The sequence below is a fragment of the Condylostylus longicornis genome, unplaced genomic scaffold, assembly GCF_029603195.1.
Source record: "Condylostylus longicornis isolate FDR11 unplaced genomic scaffold, ASM2960319v2 ptg000055l, whole genome shotgun sequence".
Lineage (NCBI taxonomy): Eukaryota > Metazoa > Arthropoda > Insecta > Diptera > Dolichopodidae > Condylostylus > Condylostylus longicornis.
The window spans coordinates 7,016,987-7,038,451 of NW_026578024.1; the positions used below are offsets into that span (position 1 = coordinate 7,016,987).

The following is a 21,465-nucleotide window of genomic DNA, read 5'->3' on the forward strand; positions in this document are numbered from 1 at the left end:
TTCACTTATATTCCTTTAGAGATTTGAATATTTTAGAGATAAACTGAATTAAGTTACCCTTCCAAAAAAGTTTGTAAATTAAATATGCCTTACGATTTTTATAATCTTTAAAGAATATAATGAAATAATACAGGTATTAGTACTAACATCGATTAACTATTATTTGAAAAATTAATCGTTTTCACTATTAAAAGCTCTTTGTATGTTAAATTTTTGAATTTAATTGATCAATATGGTGAAATAATTATGATATAGCAATTAGTAACTAAAGAGTTTAATGAGCCACAAAATCAAAAAAAAATTTTTGATGAGAAATTCTAGGAAAGAGAATATAAGCAAACCAAGCCTCAAGAAACGTAATACGAGTATAATTTGTTATCTATATTCTATATTCTATTAAGCAAACATGAGAACTGGTATTGAACTAACTAGTGAGTAAGTTGAGTGTTTCCGTTCTAATTATTTTTGCACTTTGGCAACAAAAAGTTTTATAGGTAAAAATATTATTTATATAATATTATTATACATAGAAGCCTTTCATCTCTCCTTTTCAAATATTAGAGCACCTTTTCAAAAATTTTATTATTTTAACAAAAACTATTTATTTATTTTTTTATTTGACCATTTTAATTTCTTTCGTTTCAGAACATTTATATTTAGGTTAGATTTCTATGCTTTGAGAATTTTGAGATAGAATTTATCCGTTCAAAAAGAAAAAATCGATCTTCAATAAATTATAATTGATCTACAATGAATTATAAATGCGAGCAATTAATTAAAAAATTGTAGTAGAGTAAAAATTCTACTACAATATTATAACAAGAACACTGAAGCTTTGATTAAGCTTTAAACAAGTAAATATAAGTATAAAGTAATATTGAGAATTTTGTTTTCAGTATAGTGTTGTACTTGAATCAGAACGGTTCTTGAATTGAAGAGGTTAAAAACGATTCGAATAAAACGGTTAATTTTATGTTTTAATTACAGTTAAATTTACCAATTAGAGTTTATGTTTTTTTATAAGAAGAATAATTAATTTTGCTTTTTTAAATTCAAGCAAAAAACAGGGGAATTTTTTATTTATAAACGTTTAAAATATTTATGTAGTCGTATGTATATATTTAGATAATTTTTGATTTATGTACATATATGTAAATTATTCTCCAGAATACAAAAATAGAAGCAAATATCGAATTGAATACGTTTAAATTCGTTTTCATTCAAATAAACATAATAAATTATTATGAATAGAACAAATTTATCTATTAAAAGAGATAAAAATCCTATACTTGATGCCAATTTCATATCGAGATATACTTTTTGGTAAGTCAAATTTTTAATAAATATGTGAATAATTTTAATTACCGTTACATGTACAATTAATAATTTTATTTATATTTATTAATTTATTTTAAATTTTATTAATTTTGTGCGGGTGAAAATATTGAAATTGTATAAATATTTGTTTGGGCTCCATAAGATCGCAGTAATCTTCAAAAAGTAAATATTTAATAATTTTTTTTTCTATACTTTAATGTGAAATATTTTTAAACGAGTAAGAACGTTTACGCTTCATTATACTTAAATAGATTAATGCTTTTATGATTAAGTGAAGTGACGAAGCAAAACGTTTACATTATGAATTTAAAATAAAATATTTGAATTTAATACAAAGTTTTTCTTTTATGATTTGTTTTGCAAACATTTTTTTAAAACAGATTATTAATTGTTATCACCTGGTTATCTATATTTTAATTTATTTAATTTTTTTTTTCATATTTTTCAATTAAAATCATACAGTAAAATATGATAAGTCATACATTAGATAATATGATATACGATTCGGAGCTCCGATAATAAAATTTGTTTATACTATGTGAAACATAGAAAATTGATAAAATAGATAAAACTGATCTATGTCTGGGGAAGTACTTAATGAGTTTCATTAAAAAAAAAAATTAATAAATTTGAGAGAATCAAAGTAAATATCAATAACACAATGAAATTTATATTAAGCATACATGTGCTATAAATATAGCGTTCGAATTTTTTAAGTAAAAATAATAAATATTTTTGCAAACGTTCGTAGGGTGTATAACAGCAATAGTGCTTGTTGTTGAAATTATTAAATAAATATTTGTAATTGATTGGAGTTTTTTGTAAAACAAACACTTGAATTATATATAGCTATATAGGATATAAATAAATAACTAGTGATAATTTGTAATATTTCAATATAAAATTTTATAGATGCAATAAAAATATATAAATAAAAAACATTGACTTTTCAATTTCAAAAGCATGGAACAACGAGTGACTGGTGTGGTTTCCAATAAGCTGCTTTTCAAATACAGTCTACATTATTAACTTCTATTATACATAAATATATTATGCTATACGAGATTTTAATTTGATTTAAAAAATATTAATTGGAAAAAAATTATTTTAAGAATTTTTTTTTATTTATAGGTGGGTTCATAAGTTAATTCGAAAAGGCTATGATCATCCATTAAAAGAGGAAGAATTGTACGAACATATACCATCTTTAGATTGTGAAAGAGTTACAAAAAAGTTTACAAAATTGTGGGAAAATGAACTTGAAAGAAAAAACCCTAGTATTATACGTTTAATATTCGGTGCTTACGGCATATCATTCATAATATATGCTTTTATTTTTGATCTGCTGAAGTTTGGTACCAAGTAATGAATTTTACACTATATATTTAATTTATAAAAAAAAAATCTAAAGGATAAATTTTTTAATAACAAAATTATTAATTACTATTTTAGGATTGCTCAACCAATTTGCCTTGGTGCCTTAGTGTCATATTTTTCCCAAGGAAATAATGTAGGTAAAATATCTAAAACTGATGCATATTTATATGCAACCGGAGTAGTTTTATCATCATTTCTTCGTGTTATAACATTTCATCCTTTTAATTTTTATACGTCTCACATTGCAATTAAAATTCGTTTAGCTTTATCTGGATTAATATACAATAAAATTTTGAGAATATCTAAAAAAGCGACAAATGATGGATTAAGTGCACGAGCTATTAATATTTTGGCAAATGATTTGTCTAAATTTGATATATTCTTATTTTTTTCCCGTGAGTTATGGCAAGGTCCAATTGAAGCTATTGTTCTCTGTTATATAGCTTACCAACAAGTTGGTTTATCAGCTGTTATCGGCGTAGGTTTTATATTATCTTTTATACCGTTGCAAGCATGGGCTGGAAAAAAGATTGCCCAATACCGTATGAGAATGGCAAAAAGAACTGATTTTCGAATAAAATTAATGAATGAAATTATCCGTGGTATTCAAGTTATAAAAATGTACGCTTGGGAAAAGTCTTTTGCTTGCATTGTCGGAGAAGCACGAAAAAAAGAAGTCGAAGCTATTCGACAAACTATGAAAGTTTACGCATGCATTGCTACAACGCCTATGATATCAAAATTTTCAATATTTTTAACATTAATTTCTTACATATATATGAGCGAAGAACCGATTAACGCTGAAAAAGTTTTTACAATTTCGCTAATATTTCTGGTACTGAATGATTCATTAATACGCTGGCCCAAAGCAATTACTTGCTGTGCAGAAACCTACATTTCAACGAAACGTGTTAAAGAATTTCTTTTAGAAGAAGACAAAACGGGATTGAATAAAGTAGAAAATGGCAATAACAAAATAAAAATACAGAATAGTTTAGCAAAAGGCAGCAGAATACATAATCAAATATCTTCTAATAAAAATGTGTCGTTCGAAAAAGTTTCTGCATCTTGGAATGCAAATGACCAAGAAAGTTATTCTCCAACTTTAACAGATTTTAATATCAACATAAAAGAAAAAAGCTTAATAGCAGTAATTGGTTCTGTTGGTGCAGGAAAATCTTCATTTTTGAATGCTATTCTTGGCGAAATAGAATTAACTGAAGGAGTGTTACGTGTTAATGGAAAACTTAGCTACTGTAGTCAGGAACCATGGCTTTTTGAAGGTTCCATTCGTGATAACATTGTATTTATCGATGATTTCGACGAAAAAAGGTACCAAGAAGTTATTAAAGTTTGCGCCTTGCAAAGAGATATAGATTTATGGCCGCATGGTGATACAACAATAGTTGGTGAAAGGGGAATCATTTTGAGTGGTGGACAGAAAGCACGGGTAAATTTAGCTCGCGCTGTTTATAGAAAGGCAGATATATACCTATTAGATGATCCATTATCAGCAGTAGATGCTCATGTTGGAAAGCACATATTTGAATTTTGTGTGGAAGAATTTTTGAAGGATAAAATATGTATTTTAGTTACTCATCAATTACAGTACCTGAAAAATGTAGAAAATTTAGTTTTGATCAATTCTGGAAAAATTCAGGCCCAAGATAGTTTTAAGGCTTTGAAAAAATTAAATCAATATAGCTTATTAAACCAAGTGCAGGACGAAACGGAAGAACTACAAAGTGTTAACTCATCTGCTAGTTCGAAAACTGAAAGTGAAAAGAAAATAGAATTAATTCAAAGATTGACTAGTGTTAAAGAGAAAGATAAAGGTGAAGATCGTAAAGAGAAGCAGGAAATTGGAGCGGTCAAATTGGATATATACAAGTCTTATTTTAAAGCCTTGAATAACTTTTGTTGGTTTATAACGGTAATATCATTGTTTGTTCTTGCGAGAGGTGTATTTAGTGCTGTGGATTATTTTATTTCCAGATGGTGAGTTTGAATTAAATTTGATTTTAAATTTCGTCTCATCTCTTTTAAAAAGAAAAATTATAATTTTGTTTTATAACTTTAGGGTAATCTGGGAAGAAGAATTAACAAAAAATACAACTTCAAAAAGTTTCACTCTTGACTTTGTGAATGGAGCATTCGGAACACGTAGCTCAGATGCAGATCAAGTGGAAAAAGAAAGAATAAATGTTGTAGTAATATATTCAACTCTTCTCTTCGTCACATTAATTTTATTCATTACTCGAACCTTTAGTTTTTTCTTCATGTGTTTGAGAATTTCACTAAAACTTCATGATAAACTATTTATGGGTGTAACTAGGGCTACAATGTATTTTTTCAATATGAATCCATCTGGGAGAATTTTAAACCGATTTTCAAAAGACGTTGGCTCTTTAGACACCAGTCTACCAATGACATTATTAGAGTGTCTTTATGTAAGCATTTTTGTTTTGTAGTAAATTGAATTACTAAAATTTTAATTCTATATATTTCAGTTTTTTACAGATGTTTTTGCAGTACTTATATTAGTATTAATAGTAAACTATTGGCTAATAATACCAGCTGTTTTAATGGGAGTCTTGTTTTATATCGTAAGACGTGTTTATGTTTGCACAAGTCGCTGTATTAAACGTATCGAATCTGTTAGTGAGTGATATATTAGTTTTTATATCTTATATTTTTAAATTTATGTCATAACTTTCGTAATACTTTTAGATCGTAGTCCAATATATTCACATACAAACGAAACTTTTCAAGGATTAATCACAATTAGAGCTTTATCTGCACAAAATGAGTTTATAAAAGAGTTTTATAAACACAATAATAGTCATACTTCGGCATGGTATTTGTACGTTGCCACAAATAGAGCTTTTTCTCTATGGTTAGAGATTATTTGCGTTATATTTATTGCTGTCGTTACCTATAGTTTTTTACTGCTTGAAGATCATTTTTATAGCGGTGACGTCGGACTTGCAATCACTCAAAGTATTTCATTAGTTGGAGCAATGCAATGGGGAATGAGACAAACAGCTGAATTAGAAAATCAAATGACTAGTATTGAAAGAATCTTTGAGTATGTTAATGAGAAACCAGAACCACCACTTGAAAGTACACCTAAAAATCGTCCTAAAGAAACTTGGCCACTTTATGGAAAAATAGTTTTCTCAGATTTTCAATTGAAATACTCTGTTGATGGTGAATATATTTTAAAAAATTTGAGCTTCGAAATAAAACCGCAAGAGAAAGTTGGGATTGTTGGAAGAACTGGTGCAGGAAAGTCATCTATCATTCAAGCAATATTTCGACTAGCTTGTAATGAAGGCGAAATTAAAATTGATGACGTTGATATTAGTCGATTAGGTTTACATGATTTAAGAAGTAAAATATCAATAATTCCACAAGATCCTGTACTCTTTTCTGGCACTTTAAGGTATAACTTAGATCCATTTGAAAAATCAAGCGATGCTGAATTATGGAATGCATTACAAGAAGTTGAACTAAAAGAATATGTTTCTTCATTGAACGATGGTTTGAATTGTAGGATGTCTGACGGGGGTTCTAATTTTAGTATGGGTCAACGACAGTTAGTTTGTTTGGCAAGGGCAATTTTAAGACAAAATAAAATTTTGATCTTAGATGAAGCTACAGCAAATGTTGATTCAGAGTAAGTAAGAATTATCAAGTATACAGATAAGAAAATTACATTAGAAAACATTATTAAAACAATAATTATTTAATTTTAGAACTGATAAACTGATTCAAAAGACGATTCGTACAAAGTTTGAATTTTGTACAGTATTAACCATTGCACACAGATTGCATACAGTTATAGATAGTGATAGAATAATGGTAATGGAAGCTGGTCAAATTGTAGAATTTGGTCGCCCATATGAATTGCTGCAATATTCAGATGGATACTTAAGAAGTCTGATAGAAGAAACAGGTGCAGAAACTTCAAATATGCTGAGGCAAATAGCATTGGAAAGTTCTCGGAAAAAATTCTTTCATTAATTTGTTTAATATGCCAAGTTAAGGAATAAATTAATGTCTGTACTTAATAAATTGAGCAATATTATACAAAGTTGTTATCAAAGTTGCAAACGAAGATGAATTTTATTTAAAAATTGTAGTTTTAAGAATGTTTTTTAAAAATTTTTTTAGACACTTAAGCAAAAATTTGCGCGCCAAAGAATCTTTAAATCTTCATATTGCTTATGGTTAAATTTTCAACAGTTTAATGCACATAGCAAGCAATGGTAAATGAATTCGTTTTGCTTAGATCTTTTAACAAGGTCTATTGCTAATTACGAGTAATATTTCTCGTAAACGAAACTAGTATTGCCTATAGTTTCTAATACTTTTTAATGTTGTATTATAAACACTTTTTAATGTGATGTCCCCCTAAGACTTTTATTATCTTAACAATAAGGTCAAGGTTAGTGAAGTAAAACAAAATAATCTTATTTAAGGCTTATCACTTATTTCGAAAAATATTTGATAAGATTAATAATTATCTTTTGATTATTGAAATCTTATCTTATATAGATTACATAAACATTATCTAATTTAGATCGATAATAAAAATATTGTTGAATTACCTAAAAAAGTTATACTTTCTCATAAGAGTTAATGGGAAAGTATAATAGAAATCGGGTTAGTAAGCATTAAACATTTCATTGAAAAACTTAGAATTGTATTATCATATTTCAAGTTGAAATTTTGACGTTAATATATAAGAAACAGCTGCGAAACAGTTGGAAAACAGGAAATATTAATCAGATCCATTCGAAAACTATTTTATGACAGCCTATTAATGAATAAAAAATGAACCTAAATAATAGAACCTGGGAGGAACGTGATGAAAAGGAATTTAGTGAAAGAGAACCAAATCCTTATCTTACAGCTAATTTTATTTCAAAATGGAGTTTTTGGTATTTTTTTGTATTCGATTAATTTTAATTAAAAATAAAAATTACTTAAACTTAAATTAACTTATTTTCTAAATTTATTTTAGGTGGACATTAAAATTATTTCGCAAAGGGTATAAAAGACCATTAAAAGATGAGGATATTTATTTGCATAAACCCTCCTTTGATGCTGTACTATTGACAGAAAAATTTGCGCAACTTTGGGATGATGAATCGAAACGAAAACATCCCAGCATCATTCGATTAATTATTAAAGCTTTCGGATTATATTTTCTACCGTTATGTATAGGATTTGCCATCTTGGAAACAATTGCAAAGTAAAAACAACTTATAATATATAATTTTGAAATATTATAAAAAAATGTTTAAGGGCGGGTAACAGTAAAATAAGGTGCTTCTCATTCGGTATTTTTTTAGGTTTTTAAATCAGTAAAAAATTCATAATATCTGTATTTGTATAATATCTTTCTATTGCAAATTTTTATAACATTTTTATCAGTGGCAATTGAATTTGATGAAAGTAAATATTAAAGAAAAAATAAAGTATTTAATTTGCATTATCGTATATCATTTTTGTCAATATCGTTAAAAATTTTTTTTTTTTGTTAATATCAGTTTTGTTAATTAGCGAAAATAGTAATTAGATTCATAATTAAATTAACGTTAATGAAAATTTTCTAACACAACAACATATTATTACAATTAAAATTATTAATTTTTTTTAGAGCTATTCAACCATACTGTCTGGGAAATTTAATTTCGTACTTTTCGCAAAAGGACAATAGTATTACGAAAACACAAGCTTATATGTACGCTACGGGAATCGTAATTTCATTATTTCCATCAGTCCTCATATTTCACCCTTTAATGTTTTATGTTTTGGAGATTGGTTTACGAGTTCGAGTTGGTTTGTCTGGATTAATTTATCGCAAAATATTAAAAGTATCTAAAAGTTCTTCAAGTGATGGTTTGAGTGCTAAAATTATTAACGTTCTATCAAATGATGTTAGCAAATTTGATTACGTATTCTCTTTTGTTCATGATGCACTTGTTGGACCTATGCAAGTAATAGTCTTAGGATATTTAGCTTATCTTGAAATGGGATATGCATCATTTGTTGGAATTGGTCTGCTATTGTTTTTTATACCAATAGAAGCATGGGGAGCTAAAAAAGCCGGAAATTTTCATCAAAAAACTTCAAAGAGAACTGATTTTAGAGTTAAACTAATGAACGAAATAATTCTTGGAATTCAAATTATAAAAATGTATGCTTGGGAAAAAACATTTGCAAAAATTGTGAGTGATGCAAGGAAAAATGAAATTAAAGCGATTCGGGGTACCTCAACCATTTATGCTTTTTTACAAACTACTTCAATTATATCAAAATTTGCAATATTTCTGACAATTCTTTCATATTTATATACTGGAAATGTTCTAACAGCTAAAAGTGTCTTCACTATTTCAAGTATTTTTGATATATTGAATCGATCGTTGATATATTTTTGGCCTACTGCAATAACTTACATGGTACAAGCTAATATTTCAGCAAAACGTATATTAGAAGTGTTACAAGAACGTGAAAATGTATTATATGAAAACTCTACATCTCATGATAACAATAAATTAGAGATAATTGAAAACTATGAAATGAGAAAATCTATATTATTATTAAAAAAGAAAATAAGTCCTTGTGTAATACTCAAAAATGTTTCTGCAACCTGGAATTCTAATGCAATAGATTCAATGGCAAACGTTACAAAAGTATTATTCGATGTAAATATTGATATAAAAAGTAGAGCTTTGATTGCAGTTATTGGATCAGTTGGTTCAGGAAAATCATCTTTACTAAATACTATATTAGGAGAATTGCAAATTATTAGTGGAAATGCATTTTGCTTTGGTAAATTCAGTTATGCTAGCCAGGAGTCTTGGATTTTTGAAGGTACAGTTCGTGATAATATTGTGTTTAATGAAGTTCTTGATATTGGTCGGTATAATGAAGTTTTAAAAGTTTGTGCATTGGAGGACGATATAAAATTTTGGCCACATGGTGACTTAACAATGGTAGGGGAACATGGTATAAGTTTAAGTGGCGGACAAAAAGCTAGAATTAATTTAGCAAGAGCGATTTATAGAAATGCAGACATTTATATTTTTGACGACCCGTTATCAGCTGTTGATGCACATGTTGCCAACTATATTTTTGAAGAGTGTTTTAAGAAATATTTAAATAATAAGATTCGGATTTTAGCAATTAATCAAACTCAATTTCTAAAAGAGATGGAAAAAATTTTACTTATTCACAATGGTAGCATAGAATTTGAAGGAGACTTTGAAAACTTGCAAAAACAGGAGCCATCCAAGTATTTAAAAGACTTTATTGGGGAGTCAATTGAAAAAGACAGTGATGACATTAAAAAAAACACAATTCTATCTGCTGAGCAGAAATTAGTGCAAAATTTCGAGAACGATAAAATCGAAGTATATGATGCTAGAAATGAAAAACAGGAGAAGGGGTCTGTAAAATTAAAAGTGTTCACTAGTTACTTTAAAGCCCTAGACAGTTGGAAATGGTTACTAATGGTTATTTTATTGTTTATAGCTGGAAGAGGGGTTTTAAGTGGAGTTGATTATTTTATTTCAAGATGGTATTTTCTTTTAAATACTGTTTAGTTTGAAAATTCTTTAATGATTCATATTATAGGGTTATTTGGGAAGAAGACAGTTTTCAAAATCTAATGAAAATATTATATAATATAGGAAAAATTGTGCTGCCGGAAGATACTAGCTCTATTCGAATCAACATGATAATAATTTATTCTTGCCTTCTTATTTTTGCCCTGATTTTGTATATACTTCGCAGTTTTGGGTTTTTCTTAATGTGTTTACGAATTTCTTTGAAGCTTCATGATAGACTGTTTAATGGCGTGATTCGTGCCACTATGTACTTTTTTAATATAACGCCTTCCGGAAGAATTCTTAACAGATTTTCGAAAGATATGAATATCATTGATGTTACATTGCCGATGACTTTGATTGATTGTATATTTGTAAGTAGAAATTTTTAATAAACTTTTCAAATTTTTAATAAATTTTTCTAAGTAGCATTAAACTTTTATTATAGTTCATCACGGACATGATAGCAATCGTTATAATGGTGTCAATTGCTAATTATTGGCTCTTAATACCAGCTATTTTCATGGCAATAGTATTTATATTTATTCGAAAATTTTATATTAGCACAAGTCGAAGTGTAAAACGTATAGAATCAGCAAGTATTTATAAAAAGAAACGTAAAGGAAAAATATAAATTTAAAAAAAAATCATTGAATTTTAGGTCGGAGTCCTATTTATTCGCATGTAAATAAAACGTTTCAAGGTTTAGTCACCATACGTTCCATACAAGCCCAACAATTCATGGAAGATCAGTTTAACATGTTTCAAAATTCAAATGCATCCAGTTGGTTTTTGTTTCTGGCAACAACGAGAGCTTTTGTAATATGGTTAGATTTTCTTTGCGTTTTTTACATTGGAATTGTAACATATAGTTTTCTCCTACTGCAAGAACAGTTTTTTAGCGGAGATGTTGGATTGGCGGTTTCACAATCGATTTCCTTAATAACAATGTGTCAGTGGGGTTTAAGACAGTCAGCCGAATTGGAAATTCATATGACTAGTGTTGAAAGAATTCTCGAATACTCAAATGAAATTTCCGAAGCACCGCTTGAAAGTACTCCTGAAAATTGTCCTAAAGACAACTGGCCATTTTATGGAAAAATAGTTTTCTCTGATTTTAACATGAAATATTCTAATGATGGTGAATACATTTTAAAAAATTTGAATTTTGAAATACTGCCACGAGAAAAAATCGGAATTGTTGGGAGAACTGGTGCTGGAAAATCATCTATTATTCAAGCAATATTTCGACTAGCTTGTAATGAAGGCGAAATAAAAATTGACGACATTGATATTAGTCGATTAGGTTTACATGATTTAAGAAGTAAAATATCAATAATTCCACAAGATCCTGTACTGTTTTCTGGCACTTTAAGGTATAACTTAGATCCTTTTAATAAATCAAATGATGATGAATTATGGAAAGCCTTGGAAGATGTTGAATTGAAAGAGTTTGTTTCTTCTATGATCGATGGGTTAAACTTTAGAATGTCAGATGGTGGTTCTAATTTTAGTATGGGGCAGCGGCAATTGGTTTGTTTGGCAAGGGCTATTTTAAGGCAAAATAAAATTTTGATTTTAGATGAAGCAACAGCGAATGTTGACCCAGGGTAAGTATGACATACATATTTCAAAAAGTAATTTGAATTAACTTTATTTTAAATTTGTTGTAGAACTGATAAATTAATCCAAAAAACGATTCAAACAAAATTTGAACAATACACAGTGTTAACCATTGCACATCGTTTGCATACAGTTATGGATAGTGATAGAATATTTGTTATGGATCATGGTGAACTCATCGAATGCGGTAATCCATTTGAATTATTACAAAAAGCTGATGGTCACTTTAAGCAATTGGTATATGAAACTGGATCAGAAAACTCAAAAATATTATATGAAATTGCTGAAAAAATGTATATAAAATAGCTCTTGTAAAATTTCGTCACAAAAGCATTTTAGGTTTTAAGTATAATACACCTGTGTTAATTATTTTAAAAATTAGATAAAATTGTAAAGACATTTAAAAGCTAGTGCCAGTATAGGTATTACTATTGTGCACATTATAAGGATAATATGAAATCAATGTGTTTCAATTATAATATTTGTCTCGATATAAAATTTTATTTAGTAGATTCTTTATACCTTAAAAAGCTGCATGATGATTGCAAGAGACGAGTCAATAAAAAATTATTAAAAACAAAATGGAAGTTAACTAAATAAGCTTGAAAATAAAAATCTTTACCTTACTTATTTTTGTCCAACCCTACTTATTTATGTGTATGGTAATGTTAATCTGCTCAGAACAATAATTATTTTAATGAGCTTCGAACATAGAATATGTAATTGTTATGTTATAAAAGTTTTTTCTATATGAAGTAGAAATTCCGTTTTTGATAAGATTCAAACTACTATTTTTTCCATTTGGACAATTTCTTATTTTTTTAAAGGTTCTTTAATAATAATGTGCGTAGTAGGAATTTTCTAATTAAACCTAGTAGGAATTTATTAATTAACTCTGCTTGTTCTCACCATTGAAAGTGTTAAAAATATCATAAATTTGCCGATTTATTTGGAATATTTATACATACCTCTTTCTTTAAGAATACATCTCACTGTAAAAGTATAATATAGTTTGGGTACAACTCTTACTAAATTATTTTATACAGAGAATTGTAGTTGATATTAGTTATTAGTTCTATCCGGTAGATGAATAGTCATTTTTAAATGGAAAACAATTGTAAACTCAATATAGGTTGCTTTCTATCAAAGTAGACTCTCAAGTCTTATGAGAAAGTAAAATTTTTGCAGAATTTGATTTTTGCTGTATTTATTTGTCTTTTTTTGTATATACGTCTCGTCAAAAGGAATTTATTAGTCAGAGCTCGTTTTCTTTTCAATCCTGATTTATTATACAAGTCGATTTCCTTGCATACAGCTATTGAGTCCAAAATCTCATATTGAGTGTAGACAGATTTTAAATTTTAACAATTTTAACATTTTGTCACCTGTTAATAATGTTTTTAATTCGAAAAAAGTTCTAGTGAACTCAACTTTGACACTTACACAATTTCTACATCAGTTCTGCAGAATTTCAATTTCATTTTTACAAAATGTTAATTTTTTATGTTAGACTCTGTAAGTACATTATGTATTTATACATAAATTGCAATTTAGAACTCAGGTAGACGTGAAATTTTTTGTTTTGTTATTACAGCTCGATTGCGAATTAATTACGCGCACACTTACTATTTGAAATTGGTTAATTGCATTAAATTTGTAAAAGAATTAAAAACTGTTTGATTTCTTAATTCCATGCGATCATACAGTAATTTGTATTAAGCGCACATACTGTAGCATGGCTATGGATTGCAAGTACGTTGCTTTTTGCTTGAGTCCTTCTAAGTTAAATTGTAAATAAAACAATATTTTTTTTTATATTTTTTTTTCATTTATATTTTTGATAATATTTTTATAATTTATAATGCAATATAGAAAGGGTTTGTTTTCTTTTTTTTTTTAATAATTTTGTATGATTTTTTTTGTTTTTGTTTTTCTTTTATAGAATTATATAATTTCATATTTATATATGTATATATGCATATATATAATATGTATATACGTATATACATATGTATATATATATGTAATATATATTTAATTAATTAATATTTTTGATATTTCTTTATTTTTTATAATTTTTTGTTTTAAATTTTATTTAAGTTTTTGTATTTTTGTTTTTTTTTTTTTGATTTTGTTCATTTGCTACAAACAGCGATTTGTTTTTGTTTTTTAATTAATAACACAGCAGGTAAATAATTTTTATTTTTTTTTTTTTGGTATGTAATTAATATTTTTTTGTGTTTTCAATCGGATTTTTTATATTCTTTAGAATTAATAATTTTTATGTAAAAATTTTTAATAATATTGTTTTTTTTTGTTTTTTTTTAATGTTTTTTTTTTTTAGGAAAAAGGAAAATGGAAACAAAAATAACATGAAATGTATACAATTTTTTTAATGTATTTTAGATGTATATATATGTATATATACATATATATATATATACTTCTAAATGTGTATGTAATAATTTTAATTCTAATATTTAATTTTTTATCCATTTCTTTATGTTTTGTTTTTTTTTCTCTCTATTGTTAATTTATTTATTTTTATAATATATATGCATGTATTATGTACTTATGTAATTAAAATATTATATAAATTTCATTTTATTTAATTTTATTTTATATGTTGTCTTTGTTTTTTTTTTTTATATTTTTTTTTTTCTTTAATGTTTAATAAATATATTAATATATTGTGCTCGCCTAAAATTTTATAATAATAATATTAATGTTGTATATATATTAAATATTTTTATATACATGTACGGATAATATTCATATATATATATACATACATATATATTCATGTATATCTATATACTTATTCATTGATATATATATATCTATATATATATATATATATGATATATATATATATATATATATATATATATATGCATGTTTAATTAAATCAGTTTTTAGTTTTTAATTTTTTCTAATAAAAGAGACTGCGCAACGATTTTCTTTTTATTATTTTTGTAATTAATTAATTTTAAATTCTAGAGAATATTAACTTAATTTTTTTTTTTGTTTGTTTCTTTCATTTCTAAAGTGAATGTTTATGTATATGTATGTATATATAATATATACAAATATATATATATGTATATATATATGTATATATTATATGTGTTTATGTATAATTAATATATATAGAATGTTTAAGAAGTTTACCTTATATAAAGTTTATAAAAAATTGTTCTTTTTTTCTAAATTTTTTTTTGTTTTTGTATTTATAATAAAGCATTTATATTTTATAAAATAGTTTTTAGTTTTTGGTTTTTGTCTAAGGTTCTTTTTTTTGTAATTTTAATTTAATTTAATTTTTTTTACTTTTTATTTATAGACTCTTATATAATAAATTTTTATATAATAAATTTTTGCAATATTATAAATTTTTTTTAAGATTTACAAGAATTTATTTTTGGATATTTGAAAAAAAAGTTTTACATTTATATTTATAGCAATTTTTTTTTTGTACGATTAAAAAATAAATATGAAAAAAATTATGAAAAAGGAAAAAATTAAAATTTTTTTTTTGTGAATTTTATGCTTGGTAATTAAATAAAATTGCATGAAGTAATTTTTTTTTTGTTTTTTGTATAATTATATACATAATTTTTTTTTTTAAATTTTTTAATTAATTTTATGTGTTTGTATTAAGAAAAAAAGTATTATTTTCTATAAGCTATGAATATTCTAATTTATTTATTTATATATAATATTTCATTTATCCCGATTATTAAATCGGTTCTAATTTTCTATGTATATAATAGCTTTATAGTTACATTTTTTAATTTAATTAAATTTGTTATAACAGTATTAATTATGTAATATAGAAATAAATTCTTTTTTAGTATATAATATGCGTGTGTTTTTGTGATGAAATTTTTCTTTATTGAAAAATATAAAACACAACAATTTTAAAATTCTTCCCCAAACTTCAAAACCAGTCGTGTTTTATTTTATTTTTTTTTTAAAATAGTATGTATGTATATAAATTTTTTAGGTGATTTATTAATTAATTAAATTAATTCTTATATATAATATATTAATTAAATTTTTTTGTTTTTGCGTGTTTATTATTATATAATTTGTTTTTTGCTGTTGTTTATAAGAATATTTTTTCTTTTTTTTCTGAATTTACTAATTTAAAAATAAAAATTTATCAATTCGATGCACATTTTCTATATTTAATAATTATTGTTAAGTATAAGTTATCTAAGATTTATTATTATTATATTTTATTTTTAATTATGTTTTAATTGTTTAATTATTTTTAAAATGTTTTTTGCGTTTTTTTTTTTGTTTGTTGCTAGATTTTTTAAAATGAAATTTTTTGTTTAGTTTTTTATTCTAAATTTATATAGATTTTTTATTTTTTACTTTATATTATATGATATATTTTAATTTATTAATAATTTTAAAACTATTGCAATTCTCTTTTAATTATGATTTTTAAATTATCAATTTGTATTTGTTTTTTAATTTATTTTATTGTTTGGTTTTAACTAAGGTCTATTTTTAGTTAGTTATATTCTATATATGTATAATTAAATGTATATGTTAATATAATCGAGAGATATTTAAAATTTATTTTATTTTTATTATTTTTTTTATTTTTTACTAAATTTTTGAATATTGTGCTTTGGTTTTCATTTGTTTGTTTTTTTTTTGGTTTAGTTTATTATTTTTGTTTTTTAATTAAATTTATTTGATTATTTGTTGTAAGAATATTTTTTTTATCTTTAGGCGTTTTATTGGTTTAATTTTTGTTTTTTTTTGTCATTCTTTTAATTAAAATTGAATTTCTTTATTTAATTTTGTTTTAAATTTTTCTTTGATTTTTTTTTATATCTCACAGTTAAGCTTTATTTATTGAGCACAAAAAGCATAATATATAATTTTTTTTTGTTTTATTAAAAAGTTTTTCTTATTTTCTGTTTCATTAAATAATTTTATTTTGTTTAATTGTTTTACTATCGATTTTTTATTTGCCTTTTTATTTTCGGGATAAAAACTAATGTTTTCTCTTTTAATTTTATGATTTAATTTAGTAAATATTGTTTTTTTTTTATTTTTATTTATTAAATAGAATAAGCGTGTTTTATTTTTTATTTGTTTTTATTTAAAAATTGGACAAAAACAAAGTTGTTTTTAAATTTTAATGTCGTAAATTTTTAAAATGTTTTAAAAAAGTTCGTTTTAAAATATTTTGGAATTAAAAAAAATTAATGCGAAAATTTTTGTTACCAAAAGTGAATTAAAAACAATTTCTTTATTTTTTATGAAATTAATTTTTAATAATATTTTAGTAGTAATAAATCACCGTGTGGAATTAAAAAAAAATATGTGTTATGTTTATTATAATTAAAATTTAAAAATTTAATTATAAAATGCGATTTTTTTTTTTTTTGAAATGTGAGCTTTTTTAAACTGAAATCATTAATTTTTATAATAATTTTTAATAAGAAATCTTAAATATTTTCCCAAAAAAATCTTCCCCTATTTTTTTAGAAAAATATTTAAAAAAACGATTTGAGATATTTTGATAAAATTAGGATAATTAATGAAAAATTTTAATTTAAATTAAAATTGAATTTTATCTCTCTCTTTCTGTTTGGAAAAGAGATTTTTGTGTATATAGAGATAACAGGGATATCATGAATTCAAAAGAAAATCAATATTACGGTTATTGAAAATTCGATATTAATTTTGAATATCTTGTATATTTAAAAAATCGATTCATCGAAATTAAAGTACAGCGGATGTTCGTATGTAGAATAAATGTATAGAAATATGAAAATTTTTAATTCTCATAAAATTTTTTCTAATAATATTATAAAACATCGAATTAATAAAATTATTTTAAAATATTTTTTTTTTGTAAATGGACTTAAATACAATGTTTTCTTATGTTTAAATTTTAAAATGAAAGAATATCATTTTTGAATAAATTATGCTATAAAAATTGTGACACATTAATAATAATAAATAATTAATTAATTTTTTTGAGAATAATATTGTGAAAGTCTAGAAAAAGAAAAAATATTTTTTTAAATATTTAAAATAAAGCGATGTTTTTTAATTATAGAAAAAAAAGAGCACACACATAAAAAAATTTTTATTTTTTGTTTATAATTTTTTAAATTTGCTTGTATTTTATTAAAATAATTAAATTTAGTTTTAATTTTTATATTATTTTAATTTATTAGTTGTTTTATTTGTTGTTTTTCATTTGTTATTTAAAAATTTGTTATGCATTTTAATTTATGATGTTTTGTTTTTTGTTTTTTTTTTTTCGAATTTTCATTTTTATATCGTAAATTTAATGTAATTTTATAATGTAATTTAAAATTTTTAAATTATTATTTTGTTTTCCCACTAGTGCATTAATATGTAAATAAATTAATTAAAATACTTATATAGGAAATGTAAATATATTATATATATATATATATATATAAATTTTTATATACGTGTATAATATTTGATATTATTTTATATATATATATTCTATATTTTAATATAAGAAAAATTTATTATAAATATACAAATTATATTATAAATATTAATTTATTAGTAATTGTAGAATAAAAGCATAATATAGGCAGGTGATATTTTAAATATATATTATTGTGTTATATATATATATATCATTTTATAATATATACATATATACATATATAATATTTTGAATTTGTAAGCGCCTTTTATTTTTATTTATAATATGTAATTATATAAATGCATATGTAATTTGAAAAAACATTTATTTAAGACAGAAAAATATCATTTAATTTTTGTTTTTGTAACTTTTATTAAAATATTAGATTTTGTGTTTTAATATTTTTTTTTTGTTTTTTTTTTCATGTTTTTTAATATGATGGAAAAATTTTTTTTTTTGGACAATTAAAAAGCGACACATAATTAAAAAAATTAAGTATATAAATTTCATAATTATACATATATTATGTATGTAATATATAGAGAGTAAATTCAAAAATTTGGGAGAAAAATTAATTACAAAATATAGAAGAAATTCAAGTAATTAATTAATTATATTTAAATATAAATGTTTTAATTTTAATATTTTTTGTGTTTTTGATTAATGATGAGTTGTTTAAAATTTTTTTTTTTGAAATTATTAAAAACGTACTTTTGACTGTTTCATTCTATTTTTGATTATCCATTTTTCAGGAAATAATCAACAAATTTCAGATCTTTCTTTATTCCCGATTTATCAATTTTATGTAAGGTTTTTTTTTCTTTATTAATTTTGTTTGTTCTTTATACTTCTGTCGTATATACTTTTTGTTTTTAAGTTAATGATTACTTAAATATATAAATATATTAAAAATGTGTTGAAATTATATAATATAAAAGCTCTCTAACATGGGTCTTCGTTTTTTATGTATGCAGTTCATGTTTCATTTCATAGAGAGGTGTTAATTTTACAATACAAAATGTTTGTCGCTTCGTAAATAAATAAGGTGTATGATTTTTTTTTTTTTTTGAATTTCGAATTTTTTCGAAGTTCGAATTTTTTTTCGAATTTCGAATTTTTTTTTCGAAATTAAATTTTATTTTCGAATTTTTGCGAATTTTAAATTTATATAATAGAAATGTGTGAATTTCCAAATGTTATGAATTGTTTTTTTTTTTTTGGAATTAAATTAAATATAATTTATGTGAAATAGAAATTTATACGACACTTAGGTGTTATAATTTGTTTTGTTGCTTTTTTACAATTTGTTTTTTTATGTTTTATGTTTAAAATGAATAATGAATTAATTAATTTGAATATAATGGTGTTCAAGCAATTGTTATTTTTTATATAATTTGTATTATTGTAAATTTATTAACTGGATAAATTTTAAGTTTTTGTTTTTTTAATTTATGTCTAATAATAGAATCTAATGTCTAATTGGAGAAATTATAAAGAAAAAAATTAAAATATAAAAATGAATTAATAATAAAAAAAAGAAAAAAATAATTGTTTTACTTTTAAATGTTTTTTGAAATTTTGTTGGAAAATTTGGTAATTTTTTGTTTTTTGTTTTGCAATGGAGAGCCGACTTTATTGATTAATTAATTTATTTATGATTTTTAAAATTTTAATAAAATTGTTATATTTTGTTTCTTTTCTTTTAAATTTTTATTTTTAATTAATTAATATTTGGAACAAAAGTAAATACATGAAAAATAATTAAATAATATAGAATTTTAAAGAAATATTGCATGTGTTAATAATAATTGATAAAATTATACAATAATAAATAAATTATGAATATTATTATTAATAATTCTCATATTGATTATTTATAGTAGTTATTAGATTATTACTATAGTTATATTTCTATATATTATTAATAAATATTAGAAATATTAAATTTTATTTAATATTATTTTTTTTTCTTTATAAGAAATTTTGAAATTCAATCAAATACATATTTTAATTTTTTTCTTAATTTTTCAATAAAATGAAGCAAAAATAATTTTACATTGAAATAAAATGAAAAAAAAAAATTATTTTAATTACTTTACATTGTAAAAATTTAATTAAATTTTTAAATATCTTTTATACGAATACTTTTTGTTACAGTTATATATTTTTGTATACATATACATCATATGTATATACAAATCTTTTATACAATTATTATTTTATCTTTTTATGTATTATAATTATTTTTAAAATTTAACAAGTATTATATATAATATGTTTTGTTAATAGAATTTAATATTATAATATTTTTTAAATATAATAAATATATATATATATATATTTACATAATATATGATATTTAATAATAAAAATACATAAATATTATATAAAATTCCCTACACAATTCATTAATTTTTACCATTTTACTTATTCGTTTCAAAATTTAAAATCAAAAAGTATTATAATTATAAATATTTAAAGAGCTGTGATTTTTTTGTAATATTTGAAATATTTTAATCAAATTCATTATGAAAATATGATTTTATTGTTTTCTTGATTGATATTTGATTGTGTAACTCAATACACAAAAATATAAAATTGAAATTATTCTTGGAAATTATTTACGTTGTATTTTATTTGCATTTTTGTAGCTCTTCAATTGATTTTTTCCTTTTATTAATATCATTTTTCATTATTAATTATATAAATTAATTATATTTGTCCTTTCTCTATATTTTTTTCTCATATATGTTTGTATATATATATGAATATTTATGTAAATGTATTTTTTTTTATAATTTATATTACATTTTGTTTTCTCATTTGTGATTTTGTTTCCATACAATTTACAAATTAAAATTTATAGTATCATGGTCCCTATAGAAAGTTATAACATAGTATATATAAAAAATTTTAAAGAATATAAAAAAGAAAATAATTAAAAAATTGAAAACAAAGAATTATTAAAAAAATCACACTATAAAAATAATTAATAATTAATAATTTTTCTTGTCATTATATGAAAATAAAAAATATTTTTAAAATATTTTCCATTTTCCTTCAATT

At 22.9% G+C, this 21,465-nt stretch overlaps 3 protein-coding genes across 3 annotated transcripts; all 3 read left to right on the forward strand.

The window, feature by feature from the left end:
* The first annotated feature begins 947 nt into the window (after window positions 1–947).
* On the forward strand, window positions 948–6,818 carry LOC129611747 (probable multidrug resistance-associated protein lethal(2)03659). Its single transcript, XM_055525042.1, has 7 exons — window positions 948–1,323; window positions 2,470–2,700; window positions 2,791–4,713; window positions 4,796–5,165; window positions 5,226–5,376; window positions 5,446–6,394; window positions 6,474–6,818. The coding sequence occupies exons 1-7, from the start codon at window positions 1,244–1,246 to the stop codon at window positions 6,739–6,741; spliced, it is 3,972 nt and encodes a 1,323-aa protein (XP_055381017.1). The 5' UTR covers window positions 948–1,243; the 3' UTR covers window positions 6,742–6,818.
* Window positions 6,819–7,477: 659 nt separating this feature from the next.
* Window positions 7,478–9,141, forward strand: LOC129611968 (ATP-binding cassette sub-family C member 4-like). Its single transcript, XM_055525399.1, has 4 exons — window positions 7,478–7,661; window positions 7,745–7,975; window positions 8,384–8,954; window positions 9,100–9,141. The coding sequence occupies exons 1-4, from the start codon at window positions 7,555–7,557 to the stop codon at window positions 9,139–9,141; spliced, it is 951 nt and encodes a 316-aa protein (XP_055381374.1). The 5' UTR covers window positions 7,478–7,554.
* Window positions 9,142–9,257: 116 nt separating this feature from the next.
* Window positions 9,258–12,263, forward strand: LOC129611969 (probable multidrug resistance-associated protein lethal(2)03659). The gene is made up of 4 exons (XM_055525400.1): window positions 9,258–10,306; window positions 10,899–10,951; window positions 10,996–11,944; window positions 12,008–12,263. Exons 1-4 carry the CDS (start codon window positions 9,306–9,308, stop codon window positions 12,261–12,263), a joined length of 2,259 nt encoding a protein of 752 aa, XP_055381375.1. The 5' UTR covers window positions 9,258–9,305.
* Window positions 12,264–21,465: the final 9,202 nt, after the last annotated feature.